The sequence below is a fragment of the Dipodomys spectabilis genome, unplaced genomic scaffold (assembly GCF_019054845.1).
Source record: "Dipodomys spectabilis isolate Male_0828 unplaced genomic scaffold, ASM1905484v1 ptg000325l, whole genome shotgun sequence".
NCBI lineage: Eukaryota > Metazoa > Chordata > Mammalia > Rodentia > Heteromyidae > Dipodomys > Dipodomys spectabilis.
The window spans coordinates 751,392-769,119 of NW_024871002.1; the positions used below are offsets into that span (position 1 = coordinate 751,392).

General features: G+C 43.1%; 1 protein-coding gene across 1 annotated transcript; it reads right to left on the reverse strand.

The window, feature by feature from the left end:
- Positions 1 to 7,289: 7,289 nt before the first annotated feature.
- On the reverse strand, positions 7,290 to 16,586 carry Pgrmc1 (progesterone receptor membrane component 1). Its single transcript, XM_042702491.1, has 3 exons — positions 16,170 to 16,586; positions 12,441 to 12,596; positions 7,290 to 8,554 (listed from the first exon to the last, which is right to left on the reverse strand). Exons 1-3 carry the CDS (start codon positions 16,492 to 16,494, stop codon positions 8,451 to 8,453), a joined length of 585 nt encoding a protein of 194 aa, XP_042558425.1. The 5' UTR covers positions 16,495 to 16,586; the 3' UTR covers positions 7,290 to 8,450.
- Between the last annotated feature and the right edge of the window lie 1,142 nt (positions 16,587 to 17,728).

Here is a 17,728-nt window from a genome sequence, read left to right on the forward strand (position 1 = left end):
TTCTCTTGCCAAAGTTTCAAAGTGAGCGTGGCTGCAAGTGCATTGGCAAAGCTTTGGAACTATTAAACCTCTTGAGTCTGAAGCTTGATAAACCAATGTGCTAGTAAAACTTTGGGAATCAAGACCAAACTTTTCGTTCAGCTTTAATTTGGTGCCAGTGAACCAGCAGATTAGCGTTGCAAAGGATTGTGATAACACTCTATGGTTCTTTATCATCATTTAATACCATTTATTTTCAAAGTGGGCAATAGTGAACAAATAAGGATCCTTCAACGTTTTTTTTAAAATTTGTTCAGACACACTATGTGCAGAAACAAACTTTGCTGACTTTTGTCAAGTTAAAATTGTAGGGAAAAAGACACACAACAGCTTCTTCGTGAGAATAATTTTTATGAGTTACCCCACCAGATTGAAATTCACGTTAATATAGTCATAGTAGTAGAAAGGTTGTCCTTTTTTCAGAAACATAGTTTTAGAAGAAGAATCTAAGAGGGGATGATTGTTCTTGAGGTTCAAATGGACAGCAATCATTAGAAGAGGTTTTGGTTCTGTGTGTGGTTTTTGGTTTTGTTGTTGTTTTTATGCTCATCCTGAGGTTTTGAACTCAGGGCTGGCTACTGTTCCTGAGCTGTTTTGCTCAAGGCTAGTGTTCTACCACTTGAACCACAGCCTCACTTTTGGCTTTTTGGTAACTCATTGGAGATAAGAATCTCACAGACTTTCCTGCCCGGGCTGGCTTTGAACTGTGATCCTCAGATCTCAGCGTCATGAATAGCTAGGATTACAGGCATGAACCACCAGTGCTCACCTGTTGTTTGCTTTATAAACTTATCTTTTCATCCAAGAGAAGCAACCGGATTGAAGAATGGTATAATCTAGGACATTTACAAAAGGAGCTATCAGAAGATCCTGGGCACCAGTAGGCACTTGAGAAGAGATGGGACAATGTTCCACTTCAGGATGTATAATCTTTTCACTCAGGGTAGGGTGACATCGGTTTGTAAAAAGTCACTGACTTTTATAAAAACAGTAACAAGTGCCTCCTCAGTTCTCACTAATGCCATGGAGTTAGGAAGAGTGAAGAAAAGTCTATCATTTTTCTAGCTGTGGAAAACAATGCCACGGAGTTAGGAAGAGTGAAGAAGAAAAGTCCATCATTTTTCTAGCTGTGGAAAACCTGTGTGTGCGTGCAGACTTTGCAAACTATTTCATGTAAGCAATTTATCTTTTTACCTACTCATTTTGGACTCCTTCCGAGGTGTTTTTAAATTAAGATATTTTATAGCTGTCCTAAAGACTTACAACTTGGTGAAGTGCACGTTCGCTAGAAAGTATGACCAACTCATTCTGCCTTATATTGGATTTAGGACCTTTGGAGAGGTTCATGGCCTGGATTTTCCAACAAGGTTATACCCTGCCCTGTCAATTCAAAACCTCAGTGAGATTAGAGACTTCTGCAATGTTTCCCACTGGAGATTTGAATCCACAGAAACCTTGGAGGGCAACATTTTCATATGATACAATTCATTTCAAAGTCTTAACTGGATAGTCTGAAGAAAAATGGCAGCTGGTAAAGCCAGGGAAGATGCTATCAGTGTGGTTGCCCTAATGATTATTGCAGTGTGTGCCATAACCAGCCTTGTGAGCAACCTAGTATCTGAACTGGCTACTGAACTGCATTTATTTCAAGCAAGAGCCACAAATTGTTTCATTGAACTTTTTACTCACATTTGAATAGAGGAAGGTTAGAAGGGGCAAACATTTAGAAATGAATGTATCATAGTAGAGTATATTTATTCCTCAAATAAGAACTGATGAATGGTGTGTTGACCTCCATGTTGGATCCTAGATCTGGCTTACGAAATCAGAATAATTGCTCTTGGGGTGAGTGCCTTTTCTCCTCTGAGAACTAGCAATGACTCGTTCGTGTTCAAGGTACTGTTGTCGGGAATAGCCTTTGAAATGACTAAGTTTGTATTTTGTCATAAACTTTCAGGTAACTAGGTATTATTCTCCTCCAACAACAACCTTCCTCCTTATTTTATATATGTTATGCCATTGAAACAAAGAACATTATGGGTTTGTCATGGAAAGCAGTTAACACTTCTTTTGTAACGTATCTCCTCCATTTCTTCTGGCATTTGATAGCTTTTGTTTGGATAGATTTTAGGCATGGAACCCATTTTCTGCTCAGTAAAGACAGAAAAATTAAATTATTCAACACAGCATGTGCATTTCTTTGCATAACAGAACAGGTGCTAAGCCATTCCTACACAACATTATTATTTGATTTGTTTGCTAATATCATCCTGGGACTTAGAAAAGTATAAATGTTGGTTTTATGTTAACATTCTGAACAAGTTTGAATTTTAGTTATTTGGCTTGTGGTGAAACTTTCTACATTTGAGTCAACTTCTGCTTTGTGTAAGAAGAGAACCACTTTTCCTGTGCTTTTCAATCAAATGGCTTAGTAAGGAGTGAAATAGGACTGAAGCTATTCTACTTTTCAATAACATTGTTAGTGCTGCTAGTTAAGTGGTGCAAAAGTAATTTCTCCTCCCTTTTTTGTGACTTAGTAAATAAGAGCCTGCACTTTAAAACTCTGAGTGTTTTCATGTTTCTTGTGTGTGCGCTGACAGTGCTGTAAGAAAGCTAAGGCCTGTCCATGTGCTTTTTGTTTATTTGAATTTCTCAGGTAGAAAGCCATGTAACTTGATAACTTGTGGAACTAAAGCAGAACCAAATAAATTAAGTGTATTTTTATTGTTGCAAACTGTGTAATATGTTGAAATAAATGCTAGTAATTCCACTTTGGGGGAAAAGTTTCTACCTGTCGTATGCTGCATTGCACTAATGTTGTTCTTTTTTCTCATTGCCTTGTTAGAGAAATAATATACTTCATTTTCATATATATTAAAAATAAAATTGTTATAGTGATTACTGAAGTCTGTTTATTTGCTACATGTATTATCAGGCTGTTTCATGTCCAGAAAATATTTTCTTTTTTTTTTCTTCTTTTTTTTGGGGGGGAGGGGTCCGGTCGTGGGGCCTGAACTCTGGGGCCTGAGTGCTGTCCCTCAGCTCTTCAGCTCAAGGCTAGCGCTCTACCACTTGAGCCATAGCACCACTTCCGGCTTTTTTCTTTTTGCTTATGTGGTGCTGGGGAATCGAACCCAGGGCCTCAGGCATGCAAGGCAAGCACTTTACCACTGAGCCACCTTCCCAGCCCCCAGAAATTTTTTTCTATGGAAACATAGATGTCTAATTTTAATACTTCTAATGAAAAATTTCCCTTGGGTGATGTCAAAGTTCATGAAACCAGAGATCTGAGTTTTATCTTTTGTATAAATAGAAATCATATATAGATTTAAAATTATCCTACCCTTAGTACAATTTTTTTGTGTGCTAGTACTGGGGCTTGACCTCTGGGTCAGGGTATTCTTAGTTTTATTCACTCAAGGCATTCTACCATTTGTGTCATTCCTCTTCTGGATTTTTTCTGGTTAATGGGAGATACAAGTCTCACTGACATTTCTGTCTAGGCTAGCTTCAAACCATGATCCTCATATCTCAGCCTCCTGAGAAGCTAGGATTATAGCCTGAGCCACCAGTGCCCGGCTTTTTGTTTTGGTCAGTCTGGGTGTTGTCACTAAGCTTTATTTTTTCCCCCCAAGGCTAGTGCTCTACTCTGCTTCTAGTTTTGCAGTGGTTAATTGGAGATAAGAGTCTCCCAGGGCTGGGAAGGTGGCTCAGTGGTAGAGCGCTTGCCTTGCATGCATGAGGCCCTGGGTTCGATTCCTCAGCGCCACATAAGCAAAAAGAAAAAAAAAAGCCGGAAGTGGTGCTGTGGCTCAAGTGGTAGGGCGCTAACCTTGAGCTGAAGAACTGAGGGACAGCGCTCAGGCCCCAGAGTTCAGGCCCCACGACCAGACCCTCCCCCTCCAAAAAAAAGAGTCTCCCAGACTTTCTTACCCAAGCTGGCTTCAAACTATGATTCTCAGATCTCAGCTTGTTGAGTAGCCAAGATTATAGGATTATAGGTGGGAGCCACCTGTGCCCAGCCCAGCTTTTGTTTTTTTGAGGCAAGTCTTTACCATATAGCCCAATCTGGCCTAGGACTCTATGTCCTCCTGCCGCAGTCTCCAAAGTGCTGGAAAAAAGGAATGTATCACCATTCCTGGCTGTGTACATTTTATCAGTGACTCCCCAAAACAGAATATACAAAAATACCTGAAGGCGGGCTGGGAAGGTGGCTCAGTGGTAGAGCGCTTGCCTTGCATGCCTGAGGCCCTGGGTTCGATTCCCCAGCACCACATAAGCAAAAAGAAAAAAGCCGGAAGTGGCGCTATGGCTCAAGTGGTAGAGCGCTAGCCTTGAGCTGAAGAGCTGAGGGACATCGCCCAGGCCCAGAGTTCAGGCCCCACGACCGGACCCAAAAAAAAAAAAATACCTGAAGGTGCAAAATGAAGAGTCTAGTTCACAGAAACTGAGGGCCTTGATAATCAGTCTTTGATCACTTAAAGAAAATAATACAACACACTGCCTCAAAGTATTTTGTAACAAAGGCAGGTTGTATCTTAAAATGAGTTCTGGGCACTTTAGGGCTGAACTGGTTCGTTAGGCTCAAAGACTTCTTTCAGAAACAGCAAGGAATGTATATGGATGTTTGTTCTGGACCTAGGATTTGCATAAACTTGGCCCTGGAGGGTAATGTGAATGTTTGACTACACCAAGACTGACCTGTAGCCAGTGCCGCTGCGAATCAGATGCTGGAGCTGAGAACAGAATGCCTTTGCAGCTGGTGGGGTAACAGCCTGTAGAGAGCAAACAGATGTTCCTGAGATGCTTCCTCCCCCTGCTGCATTCCAGTGGTAGTAACAAATACTCCCTCCTTTTGGATGATGCCTTTTACATGCTAGAGCTTACATATATGCTAGCCAGATCTGGTAAGTTTGTGGATCAAAGGTTTTATAATATTCCATTACGTGTAATAAAAACCATGTTAATTCAGTTCTGAGGGGAGGGTAAAAGGCTGTTGGGACTGAAGCTTTAATGAGACTCTGGATGTTTTCTTGGCCTCTGACAAACCTGCTTAACTGTGTAAAAAGAATAACCTAATCCACACAGGTAAAGGAGATTTGGGGTTGCAAAGGTGGCTCAAGTTCTTCTCATCCCCTATTGCTTCCCCTGAGCAGAAGGCACAACAGGATCCTTGGCACAATATCTCCACCGAATCTACTGCAGGACAAAGAGCACATCAGAAAAATGCATGTAATATGGCTGGCAAACACAAGAAAGTAAAAAGCTGTGCAAGTTTTTTGGTTCAAGGACTACATCTCTGAAGAAAACTGTAGACTCCCAACATTCAAAAGACAAAACGCTAACATTCATAGATTAATAGGTTGTTACTTTTCTACAACCTACTACATATCCAACTATCTTTTTAAGACATAAAAATGTATTCCTTACATGTATAATATATAATACATATATATCTATTTATATAATAGATATGGGTGTAATATATGTAATGGATACTATATTATATACCTATCTATACACACAGAATATATAGATAAGGAATCTAACATGAGGTGAATTAATTTTGCTGGGTTGTTATACTTTTTTTTTGTTCTGGCTTGTCCTGGACCTTGAATTCAGGGCCTGGGCACTGTCCCTGAGCTTCTTTTGCTCAAGGCTGGCACTCTACCACAAGTCACAGTGCCACTTCCGGGTTTTTCTAAGTCGTTTATTGGAGTTAAGAGTCTCACGGACCTTCCTGCCAGAGTTAGCTTCGAAACACACTCCTCAAATCTCAGCCTTCTGAGTAGCTAGGATTACAGGTGGGGGCCACTGCTTTTTATACTTTTTCTAATCAGGTAATACACTAAAAACAACAAACCTTTTTCTAAAGCCAGGCACAGTGACACATGCTTGTAATGCCAACACTCTATAGATACTGAGGCAGGAGGATCACAAGTTCAAGGCCAGCCTAGGCTACATATTGAGACCTTGTCTTAAACCAAAACCAAGCCAACAACTTTCCTCAGCCGTGGGTAAATGTATAACATGATAACCTTGTTATGGATTTAAGTTGTTTTTATTTTTTTGTGTGTCAGTTGTGGGCTTGAACTCTGGGCCTGGGCACTGTCCTTTAGCTCTTCAGCTCAAGGCTACCACTTGAGTCACAGTGCCACTTCTGGTTTTCTTGTGGTTTATTGGAGATAAGAGTCTCACAGACATTCCTGCCTAGACTGGCTTTGAACCTCATCCTCAGATTTCAGCCTCCTGAGTAACTAGGATTACAGGTTTGAGACATGGGCACCTGGCTAGAAGTTCTGATTTTTAGAGGTAGATTTGATGTCAAACACATAAAAACCAATTAAATTCACTACTTTTTGAACTCATACTTGTAATCATAGCTACTCAGGAGGCTGAGATCTGAGAAGACAATTTGAAGCCAGCCTGGGAAAGTTCGTGAGACTCTTATTTCCAATTTAACCACTAAAAAGCTAGAAGTAGAGCTGTGGCTCAAGTGGTAGAGTACTAGCCTTGAGTAAAAGAGCTAAGGGACAGTGCCCAGGAACTGAGTTCAAGCCCCAGTACTGGAACAAAAAAAAATCACTAAATTCATTTTTGTTTTTGACATGGTATTATAGTATTGTGCAGAGACTGGTCTCTAACTCAAGTATCTTCCTACTTCTGCCTCCAGATTACTGGGATTACAGATTCTTTTACTCACTTTTTAATTGTTATAAAGGTGATGTACAGAGAAAACTGGGTGCCACTGGCTCACACCTATAATCCTAGCTACTAAGGAGGCTGAGATCTGAGGATTGCGGTTAAAAGCCAGCCCAAGCAGGAAAGTCCATGAGACTATCTCCAATTAACCACCAGAAAACTGGAAGTGATGCTGTGGTTGAAGTGGTAGAGTGCTTGCCTGGAGTTGAAGAGCTGAGGGACAGTGCCCAGGCCCAGAGTTCAAGCTCTATAACTGACCAAAAAGAGGGGGGGGGGGGAGGGCGGGTTCATGCTTGTAATCCTAGCTATTCAGGAGGCTGAGATCTGGAGAATTGAGGTTCAAGCCAGCCCGTGCAGAAAAATTCACTAGACTCCATTTCCCAACTAGCAAAAACCAGGGGGTAAGCCAAGTACATGCGAGGTACTGAGTTCAGCTCCCCACGGGGAAAACCCCTTGTACCAGCAACAAAAAAAAAGGCAATTGAATTTTAAGTGGTTAACATCATTTCTTAACAAAAAGAATGCAAACAAACCAATACACTATATACTGGGTAAATCCATTTTTATTAACTGCCTGAAGCACTTCCATTTTTTCATTTGTTTTCTGATTTGAGGTAAAACCATTTAAACACAGCTCACAAGAAAATACAATGACTTTCACTACAGTTACAAGAGTATGAAACCTCACTAGTTGTTCATGTAATACTTTTACAAATTTATACAACTGTAGATCTACTTAAGCTAGATTTAGTGTTAACCAAAACAGTATTAGCAGAGACCAAGACACTTGACTTACACTTTCGCAGTGGCTATAGCTTTGTAACAATGCTGCTACCTTTTGAATATACTTTAAAAACTACTTGGCTGATACCATGCACGGCAGAATCCCTCTTTAGGTATGCAGGTGAGCTCTGAGGACCTGTTCCTGTTCTCTGCCCCTTTCACATTAAATATTTTGTAAAATGACCAAATATCTGTGGCCTTACCATGGGCATTGGGAAGCCAGTGAGAAAAATCTCCTGCATGGATTTAGGGTTTTCCAAAGTTACATTTTGCAATGTTCAGATCTTGTTTTAATCTGAACTGTAGATGACTGTGTTTGGAAGGGCATCTGGGTGTCCACATGTGGACAAGGACAATGCAAAAGTCCACAAACAGAGCAAATATGTTTCCCCTAACTGAGCCCAGCATTGAGCTTTCATTTTGTTAACTGGATACCTCTCTTTAATCGATAACTAAGCTTTTGGGACACTGCAGATTTGCTTTAGAGGTAGATAAAACAGAAATCATGCAGTTAAGTCAGTTATGGAAAAGGGATTTGTTGGTTTCAGAGAAAATCATGAGTAGAAATTGACCCTGTTCCTTTTTTATACCAGTTTTGGGAAAATACCCAACCCAAGTCTCATCTGTCCTCTCAGGCAAAAACAACAGAAAATTCAGCTTGTTCTAATTACAGATAGAAGAAAAACAGTCATTAAATGTTTGCATGACAGCGCTGTAGTTCACTTTCTGGTTTGGTGACACAAACATACCATGCATTTGAAAGACAGAAGTTCAATTTAACGGCGTCACTAGTGATGTTAATTTAAAAAATTGACAGCAAGTTCAAATGTTTCTAAGTATTGAAATCACCATGTTTTAAAGACAGACTGGAATGTTACAAATGATTCTGCAAAATACAAAAATAGATATGCCTCCCACTGAATGCTTCAATCATTTTTCCGAGCATTCTCATCTTTGGAATCCTCATCATCGGAGTACACAGTGGGCTCCTCCCCTTCCTTCAGCAGCTTGCCCACGTGATGGTACTTGACTAGAGGGAGAGAAGCAAACACCAATGGTCATTTTCAGGCTTTGTAAGGAATCAACTGAACTTTACCCTGAGGCATTTATTATGGGTGTACAATATGGCGAGGTGTTAGGCTTCTTGAAGGGATTTTAAGAGTCTTGTTTCAAAGACAGGAAGACAGAACAGGTAGCAATGCCTGACAATGAGCATTCAAGGTCCTGTGGGATTGAACAGATTTTGTTTATGAGCGTGTTGTTTAGAAGAACAAGGACCTCATGATGAGTTGGGAAGGGTTGCAGAGTACATCATGAAGAATGCTATGCTTTAGCAAGTGGCTAGAAGGCTTTGCTGTTTCCAAGAAAATGAAAACAGCATGTTCAAAGGTATACCTATAAGATTCAACATTATCTGGGCAACAAGAAAGAGGAGGCCGGGCACCAGTGGTTCAGGCCTATAATCCTAGCTACTCAAGAGGCTGAGATCTGAGGATTGTGGTTCCAAGCCAGCCCAGGCGGGAAAGTCCATGAGACTCTTAGGTCCAATAAACCACTTAGAAAACTGGAAGTGGTGCTGTGGCTCAAGTGGTCGAGTGCTTGCCTTGAGGTGAATAGCTCAGGGGCCCAGAATTCAAGCACCACAACCAACAACAGCAAGCAAGCAAGTGAGCGAGCAAGAAAGAAATAAAGGAAGAAAGAAAGAGAGAGAGAAAGAGAAAAAGAGAAATAGAGAAAGAAAGAGAAAGACAGAGAGAGAAAGAAAGAAAAGGAGTTGTCAGGAAAATAACTGGTTTTGGAAGTGGCAGGAAGTAAGTCTGGCTAGTCAGTGTGGGGACTATTACAAAAGACCTGAAAAGCCAGCCTGAAAAATGTGAACTTAACTTACAGGTTGCAAAGGGAGGTTTACGGGAGAAGGAATGACATGGCAAAATGGTGCTTGGGTAATAACATTGTCACTGTGATACAGAGGGCAGATTTCCATGAGGGCAGATTTCCATGAGGGCAGGCTAGGAGCAGGGTGTAACCAGGAGGGAGGTGAGTAGGCAGATGTTAAAGGAGCCAAAACCTGGAGGAGGGTGGAGTCAATGGAAATTAAAGGAAAGGATAGAGACACTCTGAAAGAAAACTGGCAACATACATTAAAGAAGTGAAATCTGTCCACCCTAAATGAGGGTGGACCCAAATAAGGACTCTGTAAAAAGAGCCATTCTGGAGAGCCCACTTGATAGATCCACAAAATGGATTGGAGCAGCAAAGGGAGCACTGGCCAGAAGCAGGACCCAGGGCTCGGAAGGTGGCTCAGTGGTAGAGTGCTTGCCTTGTATGCATGAGACCCTGGGTTCGACTCCTCAGCACCACATAAGCAGAAAAAGCTGGAAGTGGTGCTGTGACTAAAGTGGTAGAGCACTAGCCATGAGCTGAAGAGCCGAGGGACAGTGCCCAGACTCAGCGTTCAGGCCCCAGGACTGACCAAAAAAAAAAAAAGAAGCACGTCCCTGGAACTCTTTTGAGAGAATCTAACCCATAAATTGTGGGGATGTACTGTAGGGCTAGGAAGGAGGGGCAAAGAGGAAATGAAGCAGTACTTAGAGAGGAGGAGGAACTTAGCAGCGGCTTGTTTTGATAGTGAAGGAACCATGGTTTAGTATGAAGATGTACCATGGTCCAGTAGGTGGAAAGGATAGCAAGAGACAATGTTTTCCCAGCATGGGGAAAAATCTACAGGTATTTCAAGCAGCCTGGAGATTGAAGAGTGCAAGCCAGAGTTGGCAAAAACTACACTATCGTAGCCAAACGAATGGCAGGGTTATTGATCCATCAGAAGCCAAGAGGACCCAAGTCTCCTTTTGGAAAGGAGAGGAAGAGTAACCAACCTGCTACGCCAGGTAACAAGAGCTGCCTTTGTGTGAAATGGTTAGGGACAATGGGAACAAAGGGACAAAGGTCCTTGGAAGCTGGGACTGTACCAAATAAAAGCTGGGTGGTGCCTGGGAAACCTATCTTAAGGGAAAGTGACAACGGCTCTGGAGTGTGGCAGCAATGTTCCGACAGGATTTGGAGCTGGTCTTACTTGAAAGAGAGGGAAAAAAAATCACCAATTTTCTCCCTCCCATGAAAGCAAGCCTTAGAAGAGAAAGGTTCTCAAGTGACAAATTACAACTCATTAGTTTCCTACAGAGGAATACAAGCACAAAAGCATCCTTAGGATGCCACCTTAGTGACTATGTTAGGCAGCTGAATTACATTTTACTAATGGAAAAGACTTACCTTGAGACCTGAAAGATATGCTTTACCTGTCTGAGATGCAAATTTGAGTCACAGCTGTCTAATTATTAAACAAGAACTCTCCCTGAGGTCATGATAGTTTTCAAAAAAAATGATTGGATATAACCAAATGAGCATGTAATATTTAACTGGTTATAAAGAACAGCAAATAGAAAGCTTCATTTTCTTTTTTTTTTTTTTTCTGGTGGCCAAGAAGTTTGAACTCAGGGTCTTGTGCTGGCTAGGCAGCTACTCTAACACCTGCATCAGGTGTTATTCCTCAGACAGGGCTCTGTACTTTTTGCTTGGGGCAAACCACAGAGTAGAACTCTCCTATCTATGCCTCCCATGTGGCTTAAATTACAGGCATAGTGCCTATGCTGGCCTTGAACTACAATCTTCCCAATCTTCATCTCCTGAATATCTAGGCTTGTAGGTGTGAGTCACTGTGCTTAGCTGAAAACAACATTTTAAATGAAAAAAATCTTCCCTAAAGAAATGATCATTGGGGTTGGGAAGGTGGCTCAGAGGTAGAGTGCTTGCCTTGCATGCTTGAGGCCCTGGGTTCGATTCCTCAGCACCACATAAGCAAAAAGAAAAAAGCTGGAAGTGGCGCTGTGGCTCAAGTGGTAAAGCGCTAGCCTTGAGCTGAAGAGCTGAGGGACAGCGCCCAGGCCCAGAGTTCAGGCCCCACAACCGGACCCCAAAAAAAGAAATGATCATTGTTTTTACATACTTTTCACTCAAATCTGTAGCAGTCAGTTATTGCTAAATTAACCCTTAGGACTAATTAATCCCTTGAACTAAGGAAAGACAAAAAGCCAATTCACTGGATGCCAGTGGCTGGTGATTCTAGAGGATCATGGGTCGAGGCCAGCCTGAGAGGAAAAGCTCACCAGACTCCATGTCCATCCTAGCCAGCAAAAAAGCAGGACTGGAGGTGTGGCTCAAGTGGTAGAATGCCTGCCTAGAAGTCAATTCCCAAATCACAAGATTTGAATTTGACCCCTATTCTCTTCCCTTCTTGCCCCTCAAAAGACCTCAGCCCACAACAGAAGCCAGAAATAAATGTTTCCTTTTTTTTTTTGCTTTCAAAAAATGCAGACATCATTGTTGCTGGGCAGATTCTAAACATCATTTGTCCATGAGGCCCACAGTTAGGTTCAATTAGATTGAAAGAGAAGCTGCTGTAAAGAATATAATTTCCCATTCTTCAGGAGGGATGTGGGTTGCTTTTCAATGGCAAGCTCTACAAGAGGCCTATAAGAGGCGGCTGAAGAAAAACCCCTTCTCCTGCAGCCAGGAGGGCCACTGTCCTTTCCCCTACACACCGAAATGCTAGTGTGGAATCTGCACAAACCTCTGCAAAAAATTTAAGAAAGCAAAACCGGAAACACAAGTTTCTATAGAGAACAAGTTAAACATCAGTCTGCGATCACAGTAAGTGACTCAGCACTGCTATAATTTCTTTAGGCTGCGAACTTGATCTGTCAAAGATTTGGGAGCCTATCGAAGTGTACCTGAGCTTCAGGCTTCTTAGCAATACCTATTGTCCTATGGTGAACTCTCATGACTGGCAGAAATTTGATCTAAACACAATTTACAAAACAACAACAAAAAAATCCCAAGCAACAGCAAAACCAGCTTACAAGTGAACTGAGAGTCCCAATCACTCAGGGTCTCCTGCTGGGCAGGAGTGAGGTCAGAAAGGTCATCATACTCATCCTTCAGTGCTTCCTTATCCAGGCAAAAAGTGGCAAGGCCCCTGGAGGCATCCCGTCCGGCAAAGACCCCATACGGCCCCTCTTTAAAAACAAAATGAAACCAAGACAGATACTTGATTAGATAATACATTTATCCATGGTTCATATGTAGAAATAGCTTCCTTGCCATCAGCCTAACAAAGTCCTTTCTTTTCAGTATCAAATTCCATTCTCAACATGTGACAAGTGACACTTTGATCATTTATATAGGAGACACTGAAAGACACGTCATTAAAAGAGATAAAGTAAATAAAAATGCTGCACATTTTCAATCTCTCGTGAATTTCCAATAACTAATATAGAAGTTGCAAATAATTTTTTTTGTGCTGATACTGGGGCTTGAACTCAGGGCCTGGGCACTGTCCCTTAGTTAGATTTTTTTCCCTCAAGGGTGGTGCTTTACCACTTGGAGCCATAGCTCCACTTCCTAATTATTTCTGAGGTGCTAGAGGTGCTAAGGAATGATCTAAGATGATACAGTGTATGGGTTGGGGGTTAGAATTCAACATAAGGACTTTGAACCCAGAGGTTGGACTTTGAACCCAGAGGTTGGCTTAGTTCTAGGCACTCCAGGACCAAGCCAGTGAAAGTTATTGCTCCCTCTCCCTCACTGGGGTTTGAATTCGAGGCTGTTCACTTGCTAGGCTGGCATTCTACCACTTGAACCATGCTCCCAGCCCAAGGTTAAGGTTTCTCAAGATAACCTCTACATGAAAACATTTCCTTATAAATGTACTCTGATATGTTTTAATGAGTCAAAGGTATCTTATTGGGATTTCTGGTTGCAAGATTTAATTAAACATTAACTTGTGGTATCTGTCTTAGAAATCCTAAGTCTCAGTGGTTCAAATATCTGTCCACATATTACATAACTTTCACTGTCAATAAGTAAGAGCTAGCACAAAAAAGAGATCAGTTTCATCATTCTAGTTTCAGTGGGATTAAGCAGAAGATTGTGAAAATACCAAAGTTTTTACAGAAAAGGCTGAATCATGCTCCCAAATAATCTACAAAACTGAAGTTGCTATTATGGATGACAGTATACCAAACTTTCACCTTAGAGAGCACTGAATCATTCTGTAGGCACTTAGAGTGGATGTTCAGACTTATTTAAATATTGCACAAGTAAATGAAAAGAATCTAGTGTACTTTAAACAATGTCTTGTTTTCCCTCAAGTAGTTTAGGTAACAACCCTGACATGAAAAAGTTTGTAGTTAACTATTGTACCACCTCAACCTCAAATCACTTTTTAAAAAAACAAATTACATGATTTTTTTTTTTTTTTGCAGTTAGGGATGAAACCTAGATCCTCCTGCATGCTAGCCAAGTGTTGTACCAGAGTGCTATACTGGTCAGCCTATACAATTGAGTTATTAAATGAATTTAAGATCCCTCCTCCAATGTTTGTTTTAAATTATCATTCCATGTTGCCTTTTCCACTAGAGAGGGTTAAGAAAATACCTCATGTTTCACAAATGTCCACTTCTAGTGGAAACAGAAGCACCAACTGCTTTAAAATAGGTGGAATGCAGTGGTTTCTAGTCCTGGATTCCTTTAAGTGGATCTATACCTAGCAAACCTCACAAAAATCCTAACAGGCTCTGCGGGGTAAGCATTAGCAGTCTTTGGAAGACATATATTGTTTATCACAACGTCCACATTCCGTGACCAGTTTTGTGTGTGTTTGCTTGCTGCAACATTTCCAGTACCTAAAACAGTGCCTTGTGGAGTAAAATAGGCACTTGAATGACAAAAAAATTAGGACTTGTTTGTCATAGGAAATATTTTTTTCCATCACAATGTCACGTGTTCATAAGTCCAAATGAAAACATTTTAGGAATTCTTTGTAATATGGAATATCCTTTCCATTACAACGTCATGTGTTCACAGGCCCACTCAATGGCAGTCAAAGGTACAGGTACAGTCTTAGAAGAGCTCACAATGAGCAAGACATTATTTTCTAAAGGGAAAACGAAGGCCCAGAGAGAACAATGCTTTGCAGCAGGTCACACAGCTTGGTCAGCAACCCCCAGAATAGAATGCAGGTTGCCTAATTCCCAGTTTTATGCTCTGTGCACAGACAGTCCTCTAGATGACTCTGCAAACCACAACCATATGACAATGCCATGTACACACATTTTTGGCTACTTGCAGTTCCATGACTACAGAAAACATTATAAAATGCCCAAAAGGAAAATCTTAAGTGTGAGAATTCCTTAAGAACCTTCACACATCTGTTTTTTATTTAGTGGACTCCAGAGAGTTGAAGAGAAGCATGAATATGACTGGTGTGGTTTAAGCCTGGTCTTTTCTCTCTCAAACATTGAGTGTGAATCCCCCCCCCCCCCCCCAGCTTCCAGTGTTTGGAAGAGTCCAGATTGGCATTGCTGAAATTTTTTCTTCCTTCACTCCCAAGCACTGTACAAAGCAGGACTTTCCAAATCTGGCTGCTTCTCAAATTCACCTATGGAAACACATTAAAATGCAAATTTTAACCCTACCCTCAAAATTATCTGTGATTCAGCTGGTTAGGCCAGGAATCTGTATTTTTAAGTGCATTAGGTAATGGTGATAGGCCATCAGAATTGGAAAAACCTCATCTCTAAGGATTCTCTTCTAGTAGCTTAGCAGCCATCCACGAATTCCATGTTCCCCCTCTGTGTGGCTTCCTGAAATTCCACATTCAGTAGCCCATCCCTTTTTGTTTCCTGTGATTCTCCCTTCCTCCATATTTTCTTGCGGGCGGGGGTGGGGGGGGTGGGAGGGTTTCTAGTCCTTTCGCTCCTGCTATAAACTAAATACGGTTTTGTTTTGCCTATCAACTTGCTTCGTTCCCATTGTCCACCATATTCAACCCTAATCCATCATCAGGCAGTAAGCTTTCCCCTATGGGCCGCTCTTGCTCACAGCCTTTCATAGCACGGGCACACACACATACCAAACATACATGTCAAACACATTCCCGACACACACCACATTCCAAGCGCGCAGACCTTCACACACCCACATACACTGAACATGCACACACTGCGCATGCACACACATACACGCAGACACACAGCACTCTACCACGCACAATGCTTCTTCTACCTGATGCTAATCCTAGTCTCTGCTTTCTTTCTCCCACACCCGCTCGTTCCACCATGGCTGCTGCAGGCAGTGATCGGCTTCTCCTTCCTCCAGCCGCCCTCCCACCCCTCCCCGGAGACACCTTCCTTTCCTTTCCCGAACCCGATACCACCTCCTCTTTCCAGCCCCCCTCCCAACATACTACCTTCGAAAAACTCCCCCAAGGCTTGGCACTCGAGCATTTGAGCCTCGTGGCCCCGCCCACCCGTAGCTTCAGAGCCCGTCTTCCTGCAACCCCAAGCCAGTGCAGGTGGTGGTGGCAAATCTGCGTCCCCCTCCCCTCCCCCCCGTCCTCCTCCCTCCTGCCCCAGGAACCACCCAGCCACAAACGCCAGATTTACCACCTTTCCCCCCCTCCCCTGCGCGCCACCCCCCCCCCACTCAATTCAGAGGTGCCCTGGATTCCCCCCTTTTTTCCCATCCGCCACCACCCCGGCCTCCAGCCCCCTCCCTTAGCGCCCCCCCCCCACCCGCTGCCAACATACCCGGCCCGTAGAACTTGCGGCCTTTGGTCACGTCGAACACCTTGCCGTTGATGGCCATAAGTATGCGTGGTTCCTGAACACCGTCGAAGCGTCGGAGCTCGGCCGGGGTGAAGTCGCGGCGTTTGAGGCGGGGCAGTGGGGGCGGCTCGTCGTCGTCGTCGCTGCCGGCCCCCGCCTGGTCTCCGCGCACAATCTTGTAGAGCAGGAAGATGCAGAGGCCCAGCAGCAGCAGGTTGAGTGGCGATGTGAAAATCTCGTGCAACAGTCCGCCGCCCTCCAGCTCGCTCGGGTCAGCGCCTGTCGCCACTACATCCTCGGCAGCCATGATCTCAGGAAATGTTGGGCCCGGCTAAGCAAGGCTCCGGAACTCGCTGCTTTCTCCTCCCTCTCCGCGAACGAGTGGCGCTCCCAGCTCCGCTGCCGAGCGGGACTAGCTAGGGGAGGAGGCGGGGCGTGGAGGGGCGGAGCCTCCTCGAGACGCTCCACGTCCCGCCTTCCAACGGCCACCTAAGCGCCCCGCCCTATTCGATTAGGCCTCCTGCTGGGTCCGACCGCCCCACTCTTACCCCCCACGTAGCCTTAGAGTCTCCGTTCCGCGCTGCCTACTCGCCCTAGCCTTCCTAGCTTCGGCGCTGAACCCTCCCCTCCCCATTTCTACCCGCGGGGCCACTGCCTCAGCCCCAAGCCAACCTTGTCCCAACATCATCTAACCCAGACACCTACTTATTCTTGCTCCCTCACACCCCTACTCTTGCCACTGCAGCCACACCGACCTGAGCCTTGGCATTCACAGCCCCACCTGATGAACGCCAAAAAACTGGACTCCATTTTTCTTGCTTCAGATTTATCATCGCTCATATCAAAGACCCTCATTTCCCCTTCGCTGCCGCCCTGCGTTATTGCTTATGACTAGAAAGTGTCTTAACATATAAAGAATTCATTTACTTCAACTCCGTTTTCCACCTTAAAGACACTTTGGGAAGTCGAATTTGTTCTGTGATGAAATCTGCGCCACACGCCTTGCCTTGTGGCAGATAGCTGGGAAGGAGGTAGGAATACCATTCCTGCTGTAGGTGTGTCAATTCTCAGTAACTGGGGTTCAGATCAACCAATGTAGATTTAAAAAAAAAAAAAAAACACAGCTTAAACCTTAAGCAAAACACTAGTGGCTCACACCTGTAATCCTACTATTTAAGAGGCTGAGATCTGAGGATCAAGGTTTGAAGCCAACCTAGGCAGTAAAGTCTATGAGACTCTTATGTCCAATTAACCACTAAAAAGCTAGAGCTGGAGGTTTGAAACTACAATTTAAACTCAGGGCCTTGTGCTAGCTAGGCCAGCATTCTTCTACTTAAGCCAAGTCTCCAACAGGTGACATTCTCTTGATGAGTTTCTTTTTTTTTTCTTCAAGAAATTTCGTTTAATTAACCATTTTGGTGCCAGTCCTTAGGTTTAAACTCAGGGCCTAGGCTCTGTCACTGAGCCTTTTGCTCAAGGACAGCATTCTTGCTCAAACCTAGCATTCTACCACTTAAATCACAGCTCCACTTCCAGCTTTT

Bases quoted from the DNA above. Each gene is read 5' to 3' on its own strand.
- Pgrmc1 (XM_042702491.1), bottom strand. From the start codon at position 16,494: ATGGCTGCCGAGGATGTAGTGGCGACAGGCGCTGACCCGAGCGAGCTG. The intron at 12,597-16,169 runs GTATGTTGGCAG...TTGTTTTTAAAG, and splicing joins CCGCAAGTTCTACGGGCCGG to AGGGGCCGTATGGGGTCTTT. The intron at 8,555-12,440 runs GTAAGCTGGTTT...CTCTCCCTCTAG, and splicing joins TTGGGACTCTCAGTTCACTT to TCAAGTACCATCACGTGGGC.